This window comes from Suncus etruscus, chromosome 7 (genome assembly GCF_024139225.1).
Source record: "Suncus etruscus isolate mSunEtr1 chromosome 7, mSunEtr1.pri.cur, whole genome shotgun sequence".
In the NCBI taxonomy this organism is placed as follows: Eukaryota; Metazoa; Chordata; class Mammalia; order Eulipotyphla; family Soricidae; genus Suncus; species Suncus etruscus.
The window spans coordinates 119744802-119771848 of NC_064854.1; the positions used below are offsets into that span (position 1 = coordinate 119744802).

The window sequence follows — 27047 nt, forward strand, 5'->3', positions numbered from 1 at the left end:
CACCAAAAGTATGCTTTGAAGAGACTGGCTAAGGAAAGCAGGCCCCAAAATAACAAGTCAAGGTTAAGCAGAGGTCAAGAGCTAGTAGCAGCTATAATTTCCTGTGATGTCTCTATGTGTATAGTTACTATATCAGTTGCTATTCAATTCAAACACCAAATACAACTCTGCTTGATATCATTTCTGCCCTTACTTCCTGCTTCCCTCACTTCCCACTCTGTTGCTGACCCTAGAAACACACACACACACATACATGAACACAGACACTACAAACACTGAGAAAAGCCTGTGAGCAAGCAGTTGATACCTTAAGACATAGACTGTCCTTAGACCACTGGGCTTTGTCACCACAACTGCAGAGAAAAGGACTAGGATAGAAAAACTCAGAGTAATGACCCACTCTGTGGCTATTTGGTCCAACTGGGATTTCAGGATACATTTCTAGAAAAATGAGTGATGCACTCTTAGAAATGAAAACCAAGAGCGTTTTTGTTTTGTTTTTTATTTCTTGTAAAGAGTCAGAAGGGAATTATAAAAACAGCTGAAACTGGTACACTCCGCATACAGGATGAAGAGTCTCAGCCCACAGAGGGAGCACTGAGGAGTGATGATTGAGTGGGGAGGCCGAGATGTCTTCTCGGATTTTATTGTCTCAGGAAGGCACAGGTTTGCAGAAGTTCTAAGAAACAAAACAGAGAGTCATAAACTTATTTCTTTTGGGAATCAATGAGCAAACCTAGAAGGATACTTAAATTCTCCCACGCTCATGCTACCCAGAGCCATGGGCACTACAGGGCAGCCCTGAGTTTCCAATCTTGCCCTGGTTAAGCAATCCACCCCACCCTCGAATCCACAGGGCATAGATGGTCCTCTAACTTCTAGAAGGAGAAGTGGAATACCGTATTTTTCATGCCATAAAACACTTTTTTTTCCTCAAAAGATGTGTCTTATAGAACAAATGCCACCTGGAGCTGAAGCCTGAGTGCAGGGGAGGAAAGCATCTAAAAGCTATGTATGCCTTATGGTCTGGTGCATCTTATAGAGTGAAAAACATGGTACTTCACAACATCATACAAATACAAATTCTGCAACTGTGCTCAGCCACTCATTCTCTCACTCTCTCATCTGGAAATACTTTCTGAACACTGTGTTTCTGTGTTACTGAATGGCTGTGCCAAGGACTGGAGGCTGAGATGAACAGAGATTCTGCCCAGAGGGGAACAGAATCTCTGCAGTCATGATCTGATTTCTCACAGGCTGAGTTTCTTACAGTAAAGTCCTGTGCCCCAAGTAAGGCCCTAAGATGTCAGTTGACATAAAGCAGCATTTCTCTTCCACTTAGGGACTATTAATACATTGGGCCAAGTAATTATTGATTGTGAGTTTTCTTTTTTTTTTTCTTTTTTTTTTTTTTTTGGTTTTTGGGTCACACCCGGAGGTGCTCAGGGGTTACTCCTGGCTGTCTGCTCAGAAATAGCTCCTGGCAGGCACAGGGGACCATATGGGACACTGGGATTCGAACCAACCACCTTTGGTCCTGGATTGGCTGCTTGCAAGGCAAACACCGCTGTGCTATCTCTCCGGGCCCGATTGTGAGTTTTCTGCTGTGCTTTTTTTAGTGACTTCTTTTGGTTTCTATTCACTAGAAGCTAGTAGCACTCATGTCCAAGTATATCCAATACCCCCCTTGGGCACAAAATTGGACCTGGTTGAAAATCCCTAGTATAGAGACACTTGTCACTATTCCCAATCCCACCAGAGTCTCAGAACCTCTGAGTGAGGGGCTAGGAAGAAAAATCTAAATGCCCAAGTGCATGGGGAGGGGAAGTACATGCTAAAAACTAGGACTGTTCCCTGGAGTCTTAGAACACTCAGAACATCCTTCTATATGTTTTTAAAGTACCGTATTTGCCGGCATATAAAACAACTGGTCATATAAGACAACCCCCTAATTTTACAATTAAAACATAGGTTTAGGCCTATATTCGCTGTATCAGACAGAACATTCCTGTGCTGCAACTGTATGTACCACAGTGAGCCAATCCCAACAAGCAAAGGTTCAAAGGTTATGCTGTAATAGACGTCCTCTCTGACTCTGGCCCATCTGAGCAGGCTTTTGACAGTGTAGATTCGGGTCCAGAACATTGTCTAATTGGCATGCATAAACAAACAGCCTGCTTGGATTGGCTGAGTTAGAGAGGCAGTCGGAGCAGCCTGGCAGTGATTGGTGCAGGATCGAGTTGGAAAATTCGTTTTGTGTAATATCCAGATGATTTTCGTTTAGCGGCATATTGAGACATTTTTCAGGATATACTTGACATATAAGACAACTCCCGATTTTCGGTTGACTTTTTTCGTTTCAAGAGTCGTCTTATACGCCGGCAAATATGGTAGCAATGACTGTCAACATGTTTTTCTGGTGAAATTATTTTGAGACTTTGTCTATGATTGATATTTATGGTAACTATGATTTTAAGTTTTAAATTTTAGTTTTAAATTTTCAATTTAGTATTTATGGTAACTAAATCTTCAATTTCCATGGTAAATAAATTTTCAATATATGTTTATATGTGTCTTTATATGTATATGTACATACATCAAGAGAGACACTTCATTTTACTGAATACAATGATTCATTTTTATACCTCCCATGACATTTTTCTTAGCATTATAAAAATTTATCCTGGGGGCCAGAGAGATAGCATGGAGGTAAGGCGTTTGCCTTTCATGCAGAAGGTCATTGGTTCGAATCCCGGCATCCCATATGGTCCCCTAAGCCTGCCAGGAGTGATTTCTGAGCATAGAGCCAGGAATATCCCCCTGAGCGCTGCCAGGTGTGACCCAAAAACCAAAACAAAAAAAATTTATCCTGATAAATATAGATTATAGATTGCTTAATATTATTCTCTTTTTCTTTCCCTTTACTAGTAAGACTGCAACTGCCTGACTTATCAACATATTGCTTTGCCTTATCATTATACCCTTCTTCATGTCTAGAAAATGCTGCCACTCTTCCTCCCTTGACTAGTTCATCCCTAGAACTTTGCCAGGGGTGCAGTCTTTCTACTCACCCGATGGGGAACACTGCCTCAGCTTAGCAATGGCTGAGATGTATCTGGGTCCCAAATGGGTTTCATATGTCTCATTGTCCTTGAGCTTGGCCAGGCAGTCGGTGTTGTCATTAAATAGAAGATTTTTACTTTTAGACTGGAACAAGCAAAATGTTTCTGGGCACTCTTTTCCATTTTTTCCAAACTGAGTCTGTAGTACAGAGACAGAGGGAAACAGGTGAGCTTACCCTGAGTGAGCCCCCACCTCCCGCAGAGTTCACCTCTCACCATTCCCCTCTTTCTTTTTCCTTAGTTTTACTGAGAAATAATTGCAACCCAACACTGTATGTACTTTAAGGCATAGGACATGATGGTTTTTCTTGCACATATTATGAAAAGATTGCCAGTCATTTCTGCTTGTAGCTTTTTCATGTTAAGTGCAATACAGAAGAGGAAAGGAAAAGATTTTTCTCCTGTGGGGTAGGAAGAGCGCAGCCCAAAGCACCAAAACATGGGTAGGTCCCAAACACTACTGAGTGTAACCCCAAAATCACAAAAAATAATTTATCCTACAATGGAAATTATTAGGATCTACTCTCTTAAATGCCCAGTCTATTACAGCATAGTTATCTCTAGTCTATTCCATCCATCCTTGGAATACTATTTTTTTCTTTTTTGTGGGGAGGGACACATCTGTGGCTTATCTTACAGACCTTTTTGACATGAGCCCCCAAAACTAATAACCTTCTCTCCCAGGGAGGCAGTCCAGCAGGAAAGCCTGCTGCCCTGCTCATTGCCTGGGCAGCTCCCGGGGACTCCCTTGGCCAGACTACCTCCTCCACTCCCCAGGGATCCTGCAAGGATGATTAGAACCAAGCACCAAAAGAATGGCAGAGCTCTCACCAATCCTCGTTGTGTACCCAGATAAGGGCTCTTTAGACGGCAATGATTGCCTTAATTTTCCAGATACCTGAGTCACCTAGGTCCAACAAAAACTCCAATGGGAATCACACACTTTCAGAAAATTGTGAGATTTCCTTCAAACCATTTCCTCTAGATGACTTTCTTCAACTTGTAGAAAGTTTTAGATTCATTGGTAGAGATTTCAATGCAGAGGCCTTGTCTAGAACACTGCTCAGGCTCAGGTCTCCTAGTTTGGTTAAACAATACCCAGCTTTGTGGGAGAAAGGACCAACATTCCCCTCATATGAAGTGCAATAGGAGAAACAAGAAGAGTAACTGCGTTCAGGCAGTTCAGTGAGCCCAAGTCAGGGGACCCAAAACCCAAGATGGATAGCAGGTACATCTCACCATGCCACTGCTTCCTCTTCCTCCAGGAGGCCTACGCAGGCCCAAAGCAGGAAGCAAACGCTGTCAACTACCTACTGTCAGCAGAGGGAGCCAGAGAGAGAGTCTTAGAGGCTCACAACCCTTGGTGCTTCTTACCTGCTGCTGGAGCAGCACCTGCCTCACAAAGTGGGCCCTGTCTGCCCGAGACACCACTGCATGTCCAGGGGCCATGGCCAGGTGACAGTCCTGCCCATCAGTCACAGGCTTCCGATTGCCGTTGAGACACAGCAGTTCAAAGTCTGTGAGCTTCACATTTCTGGCCCATGTTTCATTGTTCTTTCCTGGGAAGAGAAAGAAGGCAACAACAATCAGCCACACAGTAGGGCTCCAAGAAAAGGTCCTCACCAGGCTTCTGTGACCATCGACAGGTCAGTTACCACAAACTGGGCGACTGCAGTCCAGAAAGCAATGGAGGGCCTTAGCAATAGCACAGCGGTAGGGTGTTTTCCTTGCACGGTTCTGACCCAGGACGGACCCAGGTTCAATCCCTGGCATCTCATATGGTCTCCCGAGTCTGCCAGGAGTGATTTCTGAGCGCAAAGCCAGGAGTAACCCCTGAGTACTGCCAGGTGTTGCTCCAAAACAAAAATACAATAAAATAAATGAGAAAGTAATGGAAGGGAGGCAAGAGAAATAGTACGGGGATAAAGCACCGTCAACTCCGGTTTGATCCCTAACACTTATGTATAGTCTCCCAAGCACTATCAAAAAAGGACAAAGCCAGATGTGACAGCAACACCTATATACTAGAACTTTCTCCCGCCATGAAAAGGCATGAAGGGCCAAGAAGATTACTCAGATGGAGCAGGGCCCAGCATGAGGCCTCGAGTTCAATCCCAGGCAATGTATTCATTGAACTCCCCAAGTAGTGCTGGGCGTGGCCCTGGTGGAACCGAGCACTTCTGAGCTCAAGCTACATTATATCATGAGCCAAACACCTCACCATCAACCCACACAAAATGAGTACCTTCAGCAGAAGAGGCCCCTCCAACCTTAAAAACAATAGTGAAGTACCACATTGTACTTTTACCATGTGGAAGAACCTAGACCATAAGACCAAGAAGATGCCAGTCATCAAAGACAACATGATTTGGGCTTGTTCCACATATGCAATGTTTCAGAATGAGGGAACCAGAGAACAGAGTTACCATGTCCAACTGCAAAGAGCAGAACATGCCAGCTAGAAAACTTAAGTATTTAGGAGCTGTGTGGTTGTGAGATTACAGGATTGATTCGTTTCCACCTCACTCAATATACGCCTTGATACTCATTGGTTGGAATCAGCTTTGATTGTAGCACCTTGGATTGGTATTGAGAGAGCTGGTACCAACTTTCAGGTGTGACATTTTCCCTCAGATAAAATTCCTCTGTTGAAGAGGAAGTAGCCCTTTATGTTTCGGATCTCCTGGGATCTGGCTGCTTTTTTAGGAGCAAAGGGTATGTGGAGAAACTCCTCAAAATCCTTTTCTCTCCATGCATGTGTGTGTGTGTGTATTATTTTTCAGAACTGCCATCAATTCCAGACCCACGTCTCTCCAGTGTTCTGGTGTTGGAACCTGAAGACTTAATTCAATATATCTGGTCTCTAAAAGCAATCATGTGAATGGCTACACAGCTATAGAAGTACTGGTGTCACAAAGGTCCACACTGGGGCATGTGGTTTTGACACAATATGAACACATCTCACATTGAACAAGGCTGCTAAACCGTTTAAAGAAGAAAACCTCCCACAAGTTCCAAAGACCTAATAGCTGGTTGATATTCAAAGAGAACTTGTGTCCTTCCCTCCATATTCAAATGTTCTGTGGGCAACGTGAGAAAAGATAGGAGCTTCAATGTTTAGCCAATTCTATTACATGTAGTTCATTTCAATAAAATACCACTGAAGTTTAAAAATCAATTTGACAGCCTTCTGCTCCCTGGAGAGCACTAAGTTTAATGGTTCAGACTTTAAAATATAATTATGTGGGCCCAGAGAGATAGCACAGCGGCATTTGCCTTGCAAGCAGCCAATCCAGGACCAAAGGTGGTTGGTTCGAATCCCGGTGTCCCATATGGTCCCCTGTGCCTGCCAGGAGCTATTTCTGAGCAGACAGCCAGGAGTAACCCCTGAGCACTGCCGGGTGTGGCCCAAAAAAACAAAAACAAACAAACAAAAAAATATATATATACACATGTCTGTGGCTATGTGAGTAAATATTCATTGTTGATCCCAACTTGTCTGTTCCTCTGACCTCTCCACTTGACACAGACCATGACTCTTTGGGCACTTGATGTTGAAACAATTCGAACTTTGAATATATGGCCTTAACTTTCTTTCTGAGAGCTTGGAGAAGGTACATGAAGAGGATGTGTGTGTGTGTGTGTGTGTGTGTGTGTGTGTGTGTGTGTTGTGATCACTAAAGCAGGAGTACAGAAATTCTAGGCAGCTCTTTCTCAGGGAACAAAATGAAAGTGGCAAGTCACCTGCTGAGGAGCAGGGATGGGGAGGCTGAGCAACGACTAAAGGGAGAGGACGTTTGGGAAGAAGCAAATAATGATTTGTGGTGGTTGTTGTTGTTGTTGCTTATTTTTGGGATTTTGGGGCCACACCTGTTTGATGCTCAGGGGTTACTCCTGGCTAAGCGCTCAGAAATCGCCCCTGGCTTGGGAGGACCATATGGGACGCCGGGGGATCGAACCGTGGTCCTTCCTTGGCTAGTGCTTGCAAGGCAGACACCTTACCTCTAGCGCCACCTCACCAGCCCCTGTTGTTGTTGTTATTATTATTGTTGTTGTTATTGTTATTATTATTATTATTATTTGGCTTTGGGGACACACCCAGTGGCACTCAAGGATTACTTCTGACTTTGCCCTCAGAAATCACTCCTGATAGGGCTTGGGAGACCATATGGATGCCAAGGATTGAACCTTGGTCAGCCACGTGCAAGGCAAATGCATTACCTGCTGTGCTATTGCTTCGGCCCTGGTCATTATAATTTCTGTCTGGAAAGCAGAGGAACATGAGCAAGCAATGTCTGTCTGGGAGATGATTTGCATTCTGCATCCACCTGTGATCTTGTTCCCTCTGACTCCATATGTGGAGCTGAACTGGTAGAACAAGTGAGGCACATATGGAGCTGAATGAATGCCCCTTCTTTTTTTTTGTTTCTTGATTGGTTGATTGGTTGGTTTGGTTGGTTTGGTTGTTTGGTTGGTTGGTTGGTTGGTTGGTTGGTTGGTTGGTTGGTTGAAGAGGCCATACTTGGTGGTGCTCAGGGACAACTCCTGGCTCTACACTCATGAATCACTCCTGGCCGGACTCAGAGGATCATATGGGATGCCAGAGAGCAAATTTGGGTTAGCTTTGTGCAAGGCAAGCTCCCTACCCACTATACCAGGGGTCTTCAAACTATGGCCCGTGGGCCACAGGCGGCCTGCAGAGGAGTCTGATCCGGCCTGCCAGCAGTGAGCGCTGTTTGGTTGCCAAGATACCTGCCAGCATATCCACTCAGTGTATATCCAAATATCAGGAACCATGCACTCAAAATGGTAACCATCTTTGGTAGCACTTATGCCTGTGAACAGACTATTTCAAGAATGAAACATCTGAAATCTCCAACCAGATCAAGATTAACTGATGCCCACTTGCATCACTTGTTACGGCTGGCAGTGACAAATATGGAACCGGACATTGACCATCTCATTAGCCAAAAGCAGGCCCACAGTTCCCATTGAAATACTGGTGCATGATCTGTTTATTTGTAAATGGTTTCATTTTATTTATATAAGATATGTGCAGTGTGAGTAGGAATTAGTAGCTCATATAGTCCGGCCCTCCAGCTCTCTAAGGGACCATAATCCGGCCCCCACTTTAAAAAGTTTGAAGACCCCTGCACTATACTATTACTCAAGTCCCCTCTCACTCATTAATTTTTAAAAAAGGAAAGCTTCTATTTGCATATATTCAATATTTTTCAGTATCATACACAGCTAGTCTCTCATAGACTGTTACAGACTGTCCATACACTTCTGTAGATAACCTGAGAAAAAGAGGGAGGCAACAACTACCAAGTCTAGCTGGTTCTATGTGTGTGAAAGTGAGAGAGGGAGACAAGGGAAGAGAGAGAGGAACAAGAAGAAGAAGAAGAACAAGAAAAACAACAAGAAGAAAGAGGTGGATGAAGAGGAGGAGGAGGAGGAAGAGAAGGAGGAAAAGGAGAGAGAATATTACATTTCAAAATCAATGTGATAACAGCAGTTGCCACTAAGTTTTATGCCGAGGTAAAAAAATTCTGAATGAAATTGAACTGAAGTTTCTATAGCTTCACAATGGCTAATTTAAGTGCCAGGCTGCCTGGGGCACTGGCCTCTGCTGGTTAGGGCAAAGAAGCATCTTTACCTACCATCTGTGTTCTGAATGGCAGTAGTATCCTTTATAAAGGCAACATCTCCAGTTCTCTCAACCAGGCACCTGAAATGGTCCGGAAAATAAGCATTTCCAAAGGAGAGAAATTATTTGAGCTTCCCTAAATATTTGCAATATACTTTCCAAGCCCTGAAACATAAAAATAAACGTGGAAAAGACAAAGACCATGGTTTCTAGGAAAGCATCATGTTCTTATAGCTATATTTAATATGAGAATGGTATTTTTACATTCTTAACCATGCCAGCTATGGACTAAGATGTCATCTTAGGCAGTCAAAAGAGATGCAGCTTTTGGCTATGGAAAGGAGGTAGACAGGGATAGTGTGAGAGGCTGCCTCTTCTTCTGAAATAGGAAGTCAGCAAAAAATAACCAAATACTCAAAATTCAAAATCAGAAGTATGTTAGAAAGATAGAAGTTGAAACTGGCGGCAGAATTTGTGATAGAGCTCTACTACCAATAACTTTGTAAAGCATGGGGTCTTTAAATTAATATTTCTAAATGAACAAAATGCATATAAAAGAAATTTAGAGGTAGGACTTCTGCTGCCAGCTTTCACTGTGAGCAAAATGGAAGAAACTTTCTCAATTATAAACGTAAATACTAAAATGTTGGTTTTTCCAGCAAAATAATAAAAATAAAAATAAGAAGATCTTGCTTTGGTCTTCAAAAATAGAAACTACTGGTTTTTAATTCCTTATCAGGCATGAAACAACTTGATATTTATGAATGGAAATATCACAACCTCTATGTTTGCAAGTTCTTATTCACTGAACGATTCTTTTGCACCCTCATAAAATATTTTTTACAAGACACTCAAGGAATAGCCAAAGCAACTTCTTCATATCATCTCACTTGGTCATCGTCCAGCTCAGATTCACAGCGCCACCTCCTGGGGAGATGTAGTGTTGGAGGTTGGCAACTTGAGATGGGTACCAAAAAGTAGATGAAGATGCTGTGCCCTGCAAACCCTAACGGTGTATGACAAATGGGATTGTAAAATACGGGAAATGCAGAGTGCCCATCAAGCAATTCTTGATTATGACTGGTAGATTCAGTGAATAACTCAACAATAAAATTGTTGTTTCCAATTTTTGTTGTTGTTGTTGTTGTTGTTTCCATTTCTAAGACCAAACTTAAAGGGAAAAGTGAAACCTAATCTATAATAAAGACCTTGTCTTGCGGGGAGGGGAGTAGTGGTTATGGGAAAGAGGATTCTTACCCCATAAAAACCAAAGCAGAGAAAGATATTTAGACACAACATCCTCTAATTAGCAGAGTTTGAAGCCAACAGTGGTTACTGCGGCTCCAGGTTTGGGGAAGAGCCTAGCAGTCTGGAGGTTCCAGAGCCCCAAGACTGCATAGCCCTAAAGCTTCTCAACTCCCCAAGAAAAAAAGGCAGTGTGGACTTTCCATTGGTGAACTCTGGTCCTGCCCCACCTGGCCTTGTGGGTGCTGAGACAAGCAGCTTACCTGAGGGCAAGTGCTCACCTGAATGCACCTGTGTAGCCCTGATATCTTTCCTTGCTGTTGGCAGCACACTTGTTCTGGCCCTGTTCATCACCAATGCACAATGCACAGAGGTTGGAATTGGGGTCGGCCCCAGGGACGCAGCTTTGACTGAAGAATTCACCTGAGAAAAAGAAACATGGGAAGTGTTCTCCTTCCAGAGTTCCTTAACAACTTACTACCAACTGAGAGATTTATTTGCTTCCCTTTGCCAGGGAGACAGATCACAATGCCATCACCACTACAGACACATCCCCCAACCATCAGTGTCAACAGGCCTCCCAACAATCAGCAACCAGACTAGTAGCAATGCCAGGACACCTTCAAACCACTTGCTGCTCCTCCACTGTCAAAGCCTTGATCTGGGTGCCTGCTCCTTGTGCATCAAGTCACACTGCCTTGTGGCTGGAACAGCCATGAGATGAGGATTGCGAATGGACAAAGAGTGAGAGTAGCCAGCAAGTAAAGTTAACCAGGTGATATGGGTTTTGGAAATGATGGGTTCCAGATACCAGGAGCCATGAGATCATACTCAGCTCCCTTTACAATGTGGAGTGGGAAGCTAACCAATCTAGTCACAGAAGTCTCCCATCTTGGAACAAGCTAATCCTTTCCCCAAATTGAAATCCAAACTCCAGACCTGAATTTCCAAGGGGTAAAATAAATATATATGTATATATCTATACATAAAATAGCACTGATTTTGCAGCATCTGCATCCATTCTAGGGGTTCAGTGGAACAGACCAAGATACAGAGCTTTTCACCTGGGGTAGGTAGAGAGGCGCATTGGAAGTATTATGCCCAAAACCCTTCCATGACATAGGAAGAAGCTTACAAGAGGACAAACACCATCCTCATCACACTGCTGGTCCCCTTCCCAGCAGCACCACAGCACAACATGCCCAACCCCCCAAAACAAGCTTCCTGGGCCTCCATTCTGCCTTCTTACCAAATTTGCAAGAGCCTGTGTTGTTGAAGATCAGACCCATAGGAATGTTCCAGCCTGCGGTTCTGTCCAATCCCGTGTGGCAAGACTTCGTGCCGTTCAGAAAATTCCAGGTGATATCAGCGTTTTCCTTCCTGACCACTGCCACTGCCAAATAGCCTGGGATGATAAAAAGTAAGTCTTACTACCCCTCTGGGGACTCTACCAATGTGGATGCCAGGGCCAACATAGGTCATAGAACACCAACTAGTCATGTGTCTTGTAGGATAAAAATGCTGACATCGCTGTTCTCTGTTATGGTAAGACAGGCCATGAGATGAGATGGTAAGTATAACTGATCCTTTAAATGATTGTCAGAGACTGTTTGAATCAACCATAAGATGTTTCCTCCCATCCCCTGCCCAGTTACAAACAAGCAACTTGTCTTTACGTGCGGGCTGCTAAACAACAACTCTTGATGCTTGAGCCTAGCCAAGGATGAGTCACTAACAATACACATTAAGCCACAGAATCCTGGATTCAGCACAAGGGACCCTAGTTCAGGGCCAGGATCTGCCACCCATTATCTAAGGCTGTGACTGAGGTGCAGGGCATTTTCAAATTGCCTCTGAGTTACTGTTTATCACGTCTCTTTCCACAGGCCAAGACACAATGGAGAATGCTGCCAAGCTTTCTGCCAAGTGTGAAGATCAACAAAACTACTCATCTTTAAACTTCTGGAGCATGTCTTTTTTGGGGAGAGTGGGTTTTTGGGTCACACCCGGCAGTGCTCAGGGGTTACTACTGGCTATCCACTGAGAAATTACTCTGGCAGGCTGGGGGGAACATATGGGATGCCAAGAATTGAATCGAAGTCTGTCCAGGGTTGGCCACATGCAAGGCAAATAATGCCCTGCCACTGTGCTATCGCTCTGGCCCTCTGAAGCATTTCTGACTAGCTTTTCTGATTTCCTCTTTCTAAGTTTTTTTTTTATCATCATCATCATCCTCTTACTACAAAAACTTTCTCATAACCCACTCACCTTCTGCAGGAGTATTTACACAGTCTGAGTCCTGGGAGGATTCTGAAAGAATAAAGAAAAGGCAACATGTCTTTAAACATTTAGTTTTATTGAGAAGTCACAGACTTTTTAAAGTTCAACAATATGGAACCAGATCCAAAGGGAATGTCCAAGTAGCTCTGTGCTGCAAAATTATAGCCCAAGGCTCACAGAGTCATGGCACAGTGTTCATGCCACACTGTTCACAATTATCACCAACTGGAATCAACCCAATGCCCATCCATTGTTGAATACATCAAGTACAGTGATAGGGTCCCTCAGTAGAATATGAGACATCAAAGAGTGTTATATTGGACTACACACTTCCATGGATAAACAACACAACTATAATACTGATCAAGGGCAGAACTTTTTTTTTTTTTTGGTTTTTGGGCCACACCCGGCGTTGCGCAGGGGTTACTCCTGGCTGTCTGCTCAGAAATCGCCCCTGGCAGGCACGGGGGACCATATGGGACACTGGGATTCGAACCAACCACCTTTGGTCCTAGATCGGCTGCTTGCAAGGCAAACACCGCTGTGCTATCTCTCCGGGCCCAGGCAGAACTTTTTTTAAATTTAAATAAAATAAATAATAAATTAACAAATTCCAAAAGGGCAGAACTGATTTGCATGGTTTAAAATTAGGAATCAATATACTTGCCCTAGTAAGAGATTGGTGACCAAGAGCACAAGGGAACTTATGAGTTCCATCATGTCTTCATTTGTACTTAGGGACATACCAGTAGGTGAAATATCAAGGAACCATAGTTACTATGTCCCTTTCTTTGTGTATATAATATTTTAGTGGGAAAACAAAATCTGAATTGAGAATAAGAGGGCCTGGAGAGATAGCACAGCAGCGTTTGCCTTGCAAGCAGCCGATCCAGGACCAAAGGTGGTTGGTTCGAATACCGGTGTCCCATATGGTCCCCCGTGCCTGCCAGGAGCTATTTCTGAGCAGACAGCCAGGAGTAACCCCTGAGCAATGCCGGGTGTGGCCCAAAAAAAAAAAAAAAAAAAGAGAATAAGAGAGTAAGGCCAGAGAGAGTACAATAGCTAGGGCACTTGCTTTGTACATAGCCAAGCATAGTTCAAATCCACGGCACCACATAAGGTCCTCTGAGCACTGCCTGGAGTAATCCTTGAGCACAGAGCTAGGAGTAAGCCTTAATCACTACCAAATGTAACCCAAATCTTCTCCATCACCCTAAAATTAAAAAACAAAGACTAGGTGTCCACTCTGCATTATCAGTTCTCAACAGCAGAGGTTCTGGAGTAACTTGGTTCCTTTGGATTTTACTTTCTCCTTCTCCCACCTGATATCTTCATTTATATCTGGACCCACTCACTGAGTAGGGTTATTGCTCCATCCCCAGTCTCTGTTCCCCTAACCCTATGATACAGAAGGGAAAAGCCAGAGAGGACACTGCCCCCACTTACGTCGCTTCTCCACCAGGACAGGCACCAGCCCACATTTGCCTGCGATGTAGATATGCCCTCCATCCAAGCTCAGGGCATCTGCCTTTCCTTTCTGCAAAGACATTGTAAACCCTCTAGATAAAGCTGTCCAGTCACCCCTTAGAAAAAGAATAGCCTGTAGGGTGCCCAGTTCACCAGAATTGAGCCCTCTAAGGAAACATCTTCATTTTATCAATTCCCTACTTGCCCATGTCACACACCTCACCTGCCCTCTCCTGCCACCTACTTTGGGAGCTACCCATGGTGATCACTCTGTGCTCTGAACAAGCCTCTCTGTGTGTTGCCTGCCATCTTGAGGTGTTCCTGTGTGTTTTGGATCATTGGGAAGATAGGGAGTTAGGGCCCAAGCTTTCTCAGATCCCAGGTCATCAACATCACTCTACATCTTGTAGGCCGGTCGATAAATGAACAGAAAAGACTCACTGGCTCACCATTAGAATACACAACCTGGCTAAAGAAACTGTGGTACATATACACAATGGAATATTATGCAGCTGTCAGGAGAGATGAAGTCATGAAATTTTCCTATACATGGATGTACATGGAATCTATTATGCTGAGTGAAATAAGTCAGAGAGAGAGAGAAAAACGCAGAATGGTCTCACTCATCTATGGGTTTTAAGAAAAATGAAAGACACCCTGGTAATAATAATTTTCAGACACAAAAGAGAAAAGAGCTGGAAGTTCCAGCTCACCTCAGGAAGCTCACCACAAAGAGTGATGAGTTTAGTTAGAGAAATAACTACATTTTGAACTGTCCTAATATTGAGAATGTATGAGGGAAATGTAGAGCCTGTTTAGGGTACAGGCGGGGGTTGGGTGGGGAGGAGGGAGATTTGGGACTTGGGTGATGGGAATGTTGCACTGGTGATGGGTGGTGTTCCTTTTATGACTGAAACCCAAACACAATCATGTATGTAATCAAGGTGTTTAAATAAAAAAAAAATTATGCATTAAAAAAAATAAATAAATAAATAAATATAAAATTAAAAAAAAAAAAAAAAAAAAAAGAATACACAACCTGGGGGCTGGGAAGGTGGCGCTAGAGGTAAGGTGTCTGCCTTGCAAGCACTAGCGTAGGACGGACCACGGTTTGGTTCCCCGGCGTCCCATATGGTCCCCCCAAGCCAGGGGCGATTTCTGAGCACATAGCCAGGAATAACCCCTGAGCGTCAAACGGGTGTGGCCCAAAAACCAAAAAAAAAAAAAAAATACACAACCTGCCCTCCAACACCAGAGCATGAATTTGGCCAGGCTGTAGAGCTACCTTCTTGACTGAGTAATTATTTCTTCACACCCAAACCCTGTTCCCCATAACTGGAGCTATGGATCAAAGACTTGCCACTCTAGACTCACAAAAGGAACATAACAGAACAGAGCCACAGCTCAACAGAGTCATGGCCACAGACAAGCATCCTAAAATTGAGTGTCACCATGTATTCAAAGAATATTCACAGAGGGGGGGAACAAAGTGTTAGCACAGTGGTAAAGCGTTTGCCTTGAACGTAGCTAACCCGGGATGGACCCAGGTTCAATTCCCAGCATCCCATATGGTCCCCTGAGCCTGCCAGGAATGATTTCTGAGTGAAGAGTCAGGAGTAACCCCTAAACACTGCTGCGTGTGGCCTAAGAACTAAAAAAAAAATTAAATTAAATTAAACTAAATCTTGGGCCAGAGAGATAGCACAGCTATAGAGCATTTGCCTTGCATGTGGTCAACCCGGGACAGACCCAGGTTCAGTTCTCAGCATCCCATATGGTCCCTCGAGCCTGCCAGGAGCGATTTCTGAGCACAGAGCCAGGCATAACCCCTGAGTGCCACTGAGTGTGCCTCGACCCCCGCAAAAAAAAAAAAAAAAAAGAATATTCACAGGGGAAACTAGCTGTGATACCCTGTAAAGAAGAAATCAGAAACCATAAAGCTAGTCAGTCCAAGACTGTGCAGGGCCACTGCCTAGCTGGGCTATAAAAAATTCCTGAATGGAAGACTGTCTACAATGTATGCTTTTGAGAAATCACAAGTGGTTTGCTTTCTGTTTAATTTTAAGTTTGTATTTATGTTTTCCAAATCTCCTGCAATGATGAGGGGGTGGGTTTTTCTTAGACTCACAAGAATAGTTTCTGAGCACCAAGGTATGCCCTTGTGTATACCAGCGAGCCTCCTGGTCCCCTCCCAGGGCATCCCAACTGGCCCTGCCAGAAAAACTCCTGGTAACTCCCCAGTAGAGGAAGATGTGGTGTCACATGCAGATGGGCACCCACCATCACAGCAGCGATGCAGTCCTCGGTGGTGTCAGCTGTGGTGCAGGTCACTTGCATCTGGCTCAGAACACTCCACCTCTGGCACTTGCTCTCCTCCTCACTACCTACCGAACACCACACCAGGCTCTTGCTCCGCTCCAACAGTTGCTCTTTGCCTGCCAAAGAGACACAGTTAGGTGGGAGTACCATCCCCACCTTCCTGGGGCCCTGACCCCCTCAGATGACACTTTCTCTTCATGGGAGATGGGGTGCCTTGCCTCACCCCCTTAACTCTCAGAGCTTCCACAACCCCCTTCGTGTCTCATTTCAATTGCTCTTGGCTTTGAATACAACCTTCCATTCTTAGTGGAATGATTCACTTGATGTGGCCAGGCCACAGGAAAAGTAGCAGCCCCCAGAGATGACCCAAGGGACCTTGAGAACTGTCCTAATCTCCCCCAAGTTCAGTAGTCCACATCATTAATTGCAGCTTCTTGTTCCCCTGGATCCACCCAAATCCTCTACAAACAGAGACAGGGCAGTGACTGGGCTAGGCTGGACCCCTGTCCCCCACCCCAGTTCCACTCAGCCCCTTCTGCTCCTCAGTTTATGCAGGTTTTTCTGATGGGGCAAACAAAACGGAGGAAAAGAACATGTGACAGCACTGACCAAGTGGTGGTCATCTGAAAGACAGGTCCCTTGACCCATGTTACAGAGTCTACAAGGTACTGACTCGATCCACAGAGGACACTCATATGTGTGTTAAATTCCCAGGATGTGGAGATGGAGGTGATCATGACAGAACAGATATTGCTGCCTATCAGGGGGTGGAGGGTAGGGTGATGTGGTGCTCTGAGAAGTTCCGTCCCCTCACTCATCCCCAACTCTACCTGCCCCCTCCTCCAACACACACACACACACACACACACACACACACACACACACACACACACACACCACAGCCTGCCCTCTGAACTGAGGCTAGTCTCTCACTCACTTTTGGTCAGGTTCTGCATGAGACTGAAGAGGTTGAAGCCAAGATATAGCTCAGCATCAACCCTTGAGGGAATCCTCAAAAACTCAATGGTCGAGTCTTTAAACAACTGGTTTTTCTTCCCACGGAAGGAGCCAAAGAGCTGGAATGTCAAGGATCTGTTTCCCCCAAATTTTTCCTAAGTAAAAAAAAAAAATGAAGAGTTATTGGCACTGGTGATAGGTAGGGAGGCAACCATGGGGGAAAACAGTGTTGGACAAGGTAAAAAAAAAAAAAAATGAAGAGTTATTGGCACTGGTGATAGGTAGGGAGGCAACCATGGGGGAAAACAGTGTTGGACAAGTGAATCTGGAGCCTCATGATGAGTCAGAACTGACACCTTGGTCAAAGTCCTCCTTTAGGGCAGCTCATGCCATCCCAGTACCTTGTAGCAACAGCTGATCTTCTGCCTAGCTGCTAGAGCCCCAGAACCTTGGAGCCATAATAATACACCCCTTCTATGCTTCTGCTCCAGCCACTGAGGTGTTGTCAATGAGACAAAAGGCCTTGTTGTATCTGAGAATGCCCAGGGTATGGTCTAGGACTCTAGGCCACTAGGCCATAGGCCATTGTATCCAGAAACTCTAGCCCAGGGAGGCTCCAAAAGGATTTTAGGAGTGACAGGAAGTTTGGGAGAAGGAAGGTCCCTCCCTCATTTAAACGCAATCGCTTGGGGAGAACTATGGGTAAGAATACCTGTGCCACTTGAAGAAGTTTCCAGATCAAAGCCTCGTTGCCATTCACACTTCGGGCCACCACCACATGAGAAGGGACTCGGGCCAGGTGACACTCTCGGAATCTGTTCACCGGCTTTCGGGTATTATCTGGGCACAGCAGCTCATACTGGTCCTGCTGGGCCTTATTTGGGAGGTTTTCTGAGGGAAGATGAAGCCCAAATGTGCCAACGGCAGGCTATAACCATGAGCTGTACTTCTCTCATCCTCACATAATAAGAGCTGAAGGATATTTCTCACATAGTAGACAAAACTGGGCAACAGAAAGACAGGGAACTGCTCCAGAACATTCCAAAAGATAAAGACAGATGCCAGAAAGTCTTGGAGGCTGATGCAGTGATCTATCTGGTCGAGTCTTTGATCTGCTCCATGACAGGATCAAAAGGACTGATCTGGCAGCAGCGCCCAACAAGTCAAGGAGACTAGGCCAAAACTGCATCTGTTTCTACAAGCTCACTGGAAAAGAGGCACTAGTGGGGAGCCCAGAAACCTAGACAAGGGGACCAGGATAGGTCTACCACCCCACCCCGGTCTCTAGAAATAACATGAAGGATAAAAAAAAAATTTTAATAGAAAATATAGTTGACTTACTTCTCAACACGAATATATTTTTAAAAAATAGAAATGCCTGTTTTTATAAATTAACTCAACCCCACTTGAAATTATTTATCTGTATCATCTACAAATTGCTTCCGAATGTATTAGTTGGTAGAAACTTCCCTTAAGGACAGAGTCAGAAGTAAATCCCAAGTACCACCACATGTGCACCAAATACAAAATAACAATCAAAAAAAAAAAAAGGAAAAAGCTATAAAATAAAGAGAAACCCAAATTTCTAACAAGTAGATTGAAACCATCAAATTTATAGATGTCAGGGAAATATATGGTAAATCAAGCAACCAATGAGATACATATTATTTGTATTACTTGCACCAAAAAAAATGAAAGTCTAGGGCCAAAGTGATAGCACAGCGGTAGAGCATTTGCCTTACATACGGATGACCTGGGACAGACCTGAGTTCAATCCCTGGCATCCCATATGGTCTCCCAGCCTGCCAGGAGCAATTTCTGAGCACAAACCACTGAGCACTGCTTGGTGTGGCCCAAAACCAAAACAAAAAAAATGTGAAAGTCTAAAGTAAATCTAATTGAAATTATGGAGAAATGAGACATGCAAAGTGCTAGTGAATGAGTTAAATTTTCAGAGTGACCTAGTAGACCAAAGTATGTATAGTAGCCTGTCTCTTATGAGTCTGGTAGCTATCTCTCATGAGTTAGTATGTAGTGGCTGGTCTCATATAGGCCTCAGGAAAATATATTCATCTTGAACATGTTCAATGTGTAATCTTTTAGGTACATTCTCCTACAAGACAATATGGGGACATATGCAAGGGCATGAATCTTAGTACTGTGTGTGGTAAAGATAGGATGACTTAATCCATGACTGGAGTGGTAGATAAAGTACAATCTCACAGACCTGTTTTATGGAGCATTCTTCATGAATGAAGGATCAATGAACAAAGAACTGAATAATTTAGGCTAATCCCTACAACAAGGTGGGAAATACACATCACCACTGTACATTTCATGAGACCACATACATCTTGGAGGACATGTGTCAGACCACATATATCTTGGAGGACATCTTGGAACAGGTATCTTGAAGAGAAGGAGAAAGGTAGGAGGCAAGAGAGAATTCAAGAAAACTGGTCATTGAGAATAGGAAATGTCATTTCAGAGCTGTTTCCTATAGGGAAGTTTGATATAAAAGGATGCCAACAGTGCCAATGCCAGAAGTAGGATTCAATAAAAGGTGATGACAGCAGTATTCTTCTCCCTGCTCTTACCTAACACTGTTCTACCCCTGACGAAAGCCACGTCTCCAGCCCCATCAGTCAGGCACCTGTAAAATAGATATACCAGATGGTCAACACCACATTTCCTCCCGATTTCATCTGCCACCATCCCTGGCACTGGTTTTCTGGCACCACCTCCTGGCCCTGAGGCTTCAGAGCATCACTTCAGGAAGGTGGTAAGGGCTACCTCCAAGTAATGACAGGCTCAGAGACAGACTAGATGCCCCACTGCCCACGTTAAGAACTAAGGGGGCAGGGACTTTTTTGTTTGTTTTTTTTGGGGGGGTTGTTTGTTTTTCTTTCTATGTCAAAGTGAAAAATCCCTTAGACATGAGGGTAAAGACTTTTTGTCCTTGGCCCTGAAATTCTTTCAGACAGGACTGCTCAGGAAAGAGGCTAAAGAGGAGAGCTGAACCTGAGAATGGGGACCAAAGATGTGAGGTCAGTCAGGGAAAACACACTGGTTCTCAGGCTCAGGGAGAGGTTTGGAACAGGGGAGCCCAGGTGGAGGAGAGACTCAGTTAGGCAGAGGTTCAGGTATGAGAAAAAGTCTGTATTTGGCAGAGGCCCAGTTATGCCAATACCCAGCACCAGCCTGAGGTTGGTTGAAGAGGCAGGCCTGACTGTTCTCTGTGTTAGAGGGGGAAGCACCAGGTAGGAGGAATCTGAGCAAACATGGGGACAAAATAAGATTCAGAATCCTCCGGAAAACAGAAGAGACCACAGACAACATTGCTATTCCTCAGGCTGGTAAAGAGGAAAAAGGGTCAGCAGGTAGAGTGGGGCATGCACGGGGCCAAGTCAGTACCTGCCCTGGTCTCAGTTTCTCCCTCTACATAGTAGCAACAGACCTGTGCCTCATGTTTTGGGTCTGATGAGTAGGCTATAACCTCTCTAGATCCAAGGAAACGCCTCCTGGCCTAAGTTCACAGAGCACATAGGTCGTTGGGAACGAGAAAACATTTTCACTCACTGGAGGGCCCCTGAGTAGCCAAAGTATGGTTCGACGGAAGAGCAGGCACACTTATTTTCCCTTGTTCCCGCGCACAGTTGACACAGTTTGGGGTACTTCATTTCATCAGCACAGGGAACACAGCTTGAAGAGAAGAACTCAGACACAGCTGTAAACACAGAGACAGTTGGCCTTTCCAGACAGAGAGCCCCTTCCTCCAGCCCTTTCACCCAGTCTATGTGAGGCCAAAAGCTCAGAGAAAAGCTCTGTAACTGAGAGTAGCCCCAGTGACACCCTAAAAGGCTCCTGGTGCTGCTTCCAAGCTGCCTAAGTTTCCCCAGGTCTAGGTTTCATTCCCACTTTTATCTGCCAAGTGGTTTGCTTATTCGACCAGAGAGGAAATGCTTGCCCTAGATCACCTCAGTTTCCACCACCCCCTATCCCAGCCATCTAACCTTTCTGAAGAGGCTCAGGTGGCCCATTCCATTTCAAGAAGGGGTGCAGCACGCCCAGAGGAACAGTCCACCCCGCCATCCTGTTGAGGCCTGTGTGGCAGGACTTCACTCCTCGAAGGTTGTTCAGTTGGAAGTTGGTGCCTTTCCTTGCTACTGCCACAGCATAGTAGTGGGTTTGGGGCGCTGCAAAGAGGGGAGCAAGATTGGAACGCCCTGAGTCCAGATCAGGGGAGAAAAAAGAATCTTCCCAACCAAGGTCCCGTGAAAGAAACACATGCTCTGAGAGCCTGTTCTGTTCTCCAGGGGTACCCACATGGCCTTCCCTTGTGGAGCATCTGACCCAAAGGGTTCAGCCACTGCAGCCCTCAAAGTGGCTGACTGACTGAAATCCCACCTCCAAGACTCCCCAGAGCTTGGAGCCAAGGTCACCCCCAATTTCCTGGTCTTTAGGTTGGACCCACCTGCTTTAGTTCCATAGACTTCAGCTACTACAGGTCTCAGATTGTAAGGGGGCTGGCCTGCCAGATACAGCAAACTGCTATCAAGAGTCACAGCATCTGCCTTGTTTTCCTGAAAGCAGAGGCCAAAACAGCTGCAGGAGAAAATCTGCCCCAAACCCAGGCCACTGGAACTTCAGGAGGTTAGAAGCCACTGGAAGATCTTTCAAAGGATCAGTTTCTCGCTCTTAATTTCACGGAAGTCATAGCACATATCAGATGCCAGACTTGCTTTTTGGTCTTTTACTTTGTGATGTGGGGTCTAGGATACAACCCTGTCACACCACCAACAGAAGTAGCAATGTCTGGGCCCAGTCACCCCACACCCCAAAGGAGGAGCTCAATCTGGTTCAACAATAGCACAAACCATTAGGAAAAATGAACTGAGTTAACATTAACAATGTATAACCCAGTAAAACTCTTCCTCTTTAGGGGGAGTGTGTCTGTGTGTGCGTGGATGTGTGTGTGTGTGTGTGATGTTTGTGTGTCTATGTGTGACTTACTACCAACAGCCTCAATGTGCACTTGGTCCTACAGTGCTCACTGAGAATTCTCACCAACTTGGCTCCTAAATGCCTTACTATCAGCAATCCAAGGCTTGCTTGATCTGTGTAGCTTCCATTTTCATTTTTTGGGCCATAGCCTGCATAGGACCTCAATAGTTTGATTCTTTCACCATTAAATAATGGCCTTTTTCAGTAATTTCCCCCCTTCTTTATAAATTGCTAAAGCCACAAAGCACATTTTGGGGGTGCATAAGAAGGTTGGGTTCCAAAAAGACATCTGTGTGATGATTTCATTCATTATGGGATTTCTTTACTTGCTCTATTCTCAACCAAATAGCATATGAAAATAAAAAGGGAGGGATCCACTTCTCATCATGTTCTCTCATGATACATTGTCCACACCATGGCCAATCATTGGGTTCAAGGGCCTCTGCCCAACTTCTTTCACTCCTGAGATGAGCCTTCTATCTGCCCCGATGTGCCTGCCCATCATCTCCCTCCACCAGGTGCCCTATTCCTATCTAAAGTTGTTTAGACAACACTTACTCGCTCTATTTTGTTGTTTTTTTTTATGGAGCAGAAAACCAATAATAAGATTTCTTAAAATTATGGACCAGAGCAAATGGGTAGAGCTTTTGTCTTGCATGTGGCAGACCCAGGTTTGATCCCTAGCCACCTACTATGGTCCCCTAAGCACTGCCAGGAGTAATTCCTAAGTGCAGAGCCAAGAATAACCCTTAGCATGACAGGTGGGACCCAAAACCAAAAAAAAAAAAAAAAACTCCTTAAAATTACCGTAATAAAACATGTTTGCCCTCATACTTATTTATACAAGTTCACTTATTATATTCACAATTGATAGTTTATATATATATATTTTGGGGTCACACCCAGCAGTGCTCAGGGTTACACCTGGCTCTATGCTCAGAAATTGCTCCTGGCAGGCTCAGATTCGAACCACCAACCTTCTGCATTCAAGGTAAATGCCTTACTCCATGCTATCTCTCCGGCCCCAGATAGTTTATAGATAGATAGATAGATAGATAGATAGATAGATAGATAGATAGATAGATAGATAGATACATAGATACATAGATACATAGATACATAGATACATAGATAGATACATAGATACATAGATAGATAGATAGATACATAGATACATAGATAGATGATAGATAGATAGATAGATAGATAGATAGATAGATAGATAGATAGATAGATAGATAGGTAGGTAGGTAGATAGATAGATAGATAGATAGATAGATAGATAGATAGATAGATAGATAGGTAGGTAGATAGATAGATTATTTACCTAAACCATCAACATTTTCTTAAGAAACATTATCTTTTTTTATTTTTAAACTGTATTGATTGATTGATTGTTTGGGGGCCATCCCCAGCAGCGCTCAGGGGTTACTCCTGGCTCTGCATTCAGAAATCGCCCCTGGCAGGCTGGGGGACCACATGGGATGCCAGAAATCGAACTGGTCTCTCCCAGGTCAGCCCCATGCAAGGCAAACACCCTACCACTATGCTACCTCTCTGGTTCAACAAACATTTTCTTATCTCTGTCAATACTTGGTTATCTTCTCTCGGTTTTCTCTTCGGGGTAACCTTGACTTTTGCCCCTGTTATCTATCTATCTTTTGTGTCACGTTAAGAATTTATCATGTGGGGCAGGCATGGTGGCGCTAGAGGTAAGGTTCTGCCTTGCCAGTGCTAGCCTAGGACCGTGGTTCGATCCCCCGGTGTCCCATATGGTCCCCCAAGCCAGGGGCGACTTCTGAGCGCATAGCCAGGAGTAACCCCTGAATGTCAACGGGTGTGGCCCCCCCAAAAAAAGAATCTATCATGCGGAGCTGGACAGATAGCATGAAGGTAGAGCGTTTGCCTTGCATGCAGAAGGACAGTGGTTCGAATCCCAGCATGCCATATGGTCCCCCAAGCCTGCCAGAAGCGATTTCTGAGTGTAGAACCAAGAGGAACTCCTGAGTGTGGTCGGGTGTGATCCAAAACACACACACACACACACACACACACACACACAGAATTTATCATACAAGGGGCCGGAGAGATAGCACAGCAGTAGGGCATTTGCCTTGCATGCAGCCACCTGGGACGGATGTGGGTTTGATTCCTGGCATCCCATATGATCCTCCGAGCCTGCCAGGAGCAATTTCTGAGTGCAGAGCCAAAAGTAATCCCTGAGCATTGCTAGGCATACACCCCCCCCCCCAAAAAAAAGAATTTATCACATGATCTCAGATTCCCCACCCATGGGCTCCCTACCTTAGTATGTTTACTTCAGTTCCTGACTCACAGGTATCTAGCAAGTCTGCATGGGAGAACATACTTCCTGTTTGATTCCACTTCTTTCTCTTTCTTTCCGTTCTATCCCATTTGGTTCCTTCCTGTGTATGGCATTTACTTACCGCTATGGTCTGGATGCATTGGAAGTGGGAAGATTTCGTAACGCAAGTTACGAAGGGGCCACCCAACCTTCTCATATGTGATCGGAACTGAGAGCATTTGGCATTCTCTAGAGGTGAAGTGGTACACCAGCGAACATTTCTCTTAGGGACAGCCAGACACAGTCCTGGAAGACAGAGGCAAAGGAGTCAGGACTCAACCAGAGCTGTCTCTGGAAGAGATAGTCTCATCCTCTTGACGGCGTTTGCCCATATCTCTCAGCTCATCTCTGAGTCAGTTCATTCTCCTCAGTGGAGGTGTCCAGTGAACCAATGGTACCAATTAGAACAAGATTTCTCTTCTTTTTTTTTAAACTTTATTTATTGATTAATTGTTTGTTGGGCCACACTCAATTGCAATCAAGAGTTACTCCCGGTTCTGCACTTAGAAATCGCCGCCCCCGGCAGGCTGGGGAACCATATAGGATGCGGGGAATCGAAACGGGTATCTCCCGATCGGCTACATGCAAGGCAAATGCCCTACCGCTGTGCTATCTCTCTCTGGCCCCAGGATTTCTCAATTATTTGAAAAGACCATCAAGACTTGGGTTTTCTTTCCTCCACACTGACACCTATCCTGCCCTAAAAAAATTGGTGAAGGATTCCTTGCATTCACAAAGTAGGGCTTTTCCCCTGCCCACAAACTACAGAAATGGGGGCCTCTTTAAATTGCAAAAAATCTAAATTTCTCCCCAGAGGACAGCAAGGAAATCAAGGAAAAGACACAGCTCCAAAAAAGTAGCTGCTGTAAGTGGGACACTCCCCTATTGACTGTAGAATTTAAATTCCAATTCAAAAGCCACAAAGACGTCATTGAATGTGGAGGTGCAACTGAGCCAGAGTCCTCCTCCGCACTATCCCAGTCGAAAGACTGAGAAACCCACCAGGAAAACAAATGATTTCTCAGGTAAACCTAAGCCTGTGCACAGAGAAGAACACCGGGTAGGAGACAAAGAGGAGGAGAGCAGTTGGTTGGCCAGGCCAACCCCATCTTGGAGAAGAAAGGGGTGACAACATCCTTGGATGGATTTGGAGATGGGCCCAGAAGGCCAGGCTAGAAGAGATGTTCTTCTGGAGGGTTGGCAGTTTAAACTCAAAGCTCTAATCTGCCCCCTTCCCTCCATCCAGGAAGCCCTAAAACTGGAGGAGGCTGTTTTGGAAGAAGGAGATGAGCCCTGAGCTTTTACTCTGACACCCCACGCACTGTCTAGGGGCCCCAACCCTCCTCCCCCAATGCAGGAAGACCCCCTCCCATGTGCTCATCACTCCTGCCCACCCCAAATTCCCTCTGGGGTGCCCTCTAGGCTGAGCTGGTTTCAAAGTTTTCTCTCACACCCTCTGTCAGGGAAGACCTGCCTCACATCACAGCTCTGGGCCAGGACATGTGGACGGACCATTTTGGATTTTCACAGTTTTGTTTTTCATCATTTTTGCAGAAGAAACCCAGAAAGGTTCTCGAGAGCCCAACTTGCACTGCCTGGAGGGAGCTGGAATTGGAACTGGGGTCTCCTAGAAGTCTTGGGGGGCTAGTCGCTCATTAATCCAGAGCCTCATTATTTTCCCCTTCCAAGCTTGGTGACGTTTCTATAGTCACCCACTAGCCTAACAGGAGAAAAATAAGATAAAATCCAGGAAGAACATTTTGTTTGTTTTTTGTTTTTGTTTTTGTGTTGCTTTTTTTGGTTTTTGGTTTGGGGGCCATTCCTGCTGACGCTCAGGGGTTACTCCTGGCTATGTGCTCAGAAATCGCTTCTGGCTTGGGGATCCCATATGGGACGCTGGGGATCGAACCAGGTCCGTCCTAGGTTAATGTGTGCAAGGCAAAGGCCCTACCGCTTGCGCCTAAGCAATCTGGGCGGGGCCTAGATGTGTGGGCGTGGCCTATGCCCATGTGGGCTGTCTTGTCCTGGTGGGAGTGGTCTGGTGCAGGTGGGGCGGATCCAGGTGAGCAGGGTCTAGTCCATGTGGGCGTGGCCTAGTCCTTGTGGGTGTGGCCTGGTTCGTGTGGGCGGGGCCTGGGCGTCCCAGCACAGCCTTCCTCTCTTAGGGCAAGTCAATTTCAGTATCCCGGGTCCCCCCGGAGACCACCTGGGGAGAGCACTGGCTGATGGGTTGCGGGGTCGGAGGGCTCACCCTATGGGGAAGTAGGAAGGGACGATCACCCAAGACGAAGGCCTAGTGGGCTTTGGGGGCGCATCCCAGGTACCCTCACTCACCGAGGACACCGAGGACCAGCAGGGCCGAGGAGATGAGCTTCATTTCTGGGGTTCTTCTAAGCAGACTCCTGAGAATGAAAGCTCTCTGCCACCTGCGTCCTCTCTGCACCCCTTTATCTAGGTTGGGTGACTGAGGGTTTTGCTCCACCCCCTGATTCCGGGGGCCCAGGAACCCTACTAAGGGGCGGGGAGGGATTAGAGGAAGGGTGGGTAGGAACTAAACTCGGAGCCCCAGGCCAGCCAGCCCATAGCCACACCCCTCAGTCCTTCCTATCCGCCTGGCTGAGCTCAGGTTTGAGGTGTT

General features: G+C 45.3%; 1 protein-coding gene across 1 annotated transcript; it reads right to left on the reverse strand.

The window, feature by feature from the left end:
- Positions 1 to 644: 644 nt before the first annotated feature.
- Positions 645 to 26786, reverse strand: LTF (lactotransferrin). Its single transcript, XM_049777350.1, has 17 exons — positions 26744 to 26786; positions 24492 to 24655; positions 21515 to 21623; positions 21054 to 21236; positions 20620 to 20767; positions 19638 to 19693; positions 17753 to 17931; positions 17021 to 17195; positions 16045 to 16199; positions 13744 to 13834; positions 12286 to 12327; positions 11267 to 11422; positions 10299 to 10440; positions 8786 to 8853; positions 4497 to 4681; positions 3072 to 3261; positions 645 to 679 (listed from the first exon to the last, which is right to left on the reverse strand). Exons 1-17 carry the CDS (start codon positions 26784 to 26786, stop codon positions 645 to 647), a joined length of 2121 nt encoding a protein of 706 aa, XP_049633307.1.
- Positions 26787 to 27047: the final 261 nt, after the last annotated feature.

What these genes read in the sequence shown, in the direction of transcription:
- LTF (XM_049777350.1), bottom strand. Translation starts at nt 26,786, where the DNA reads ATGAAGCTCATCTCCTCGGCCCTGCTGGTCCTCGGTGTCCTCG. An exon ending in GGCTACTCAGGGGCCCTCCA is followed by an intron (nt 19,694 to 20,619) that starts GTGAGTGAAAAT and finishes TCTATTTTACAG; the next exon opens with GTGCCTGACTGATGGGGCTG. An exon ending in TGCCATTCAGAACACAGATG is followed by an intron (nt 4,682 to 8,785) that starts GTAGGTAAAGAT and finishes TTCTCTTCCCAG; the next exon opens with GAAAGAACAATGAAACATGG.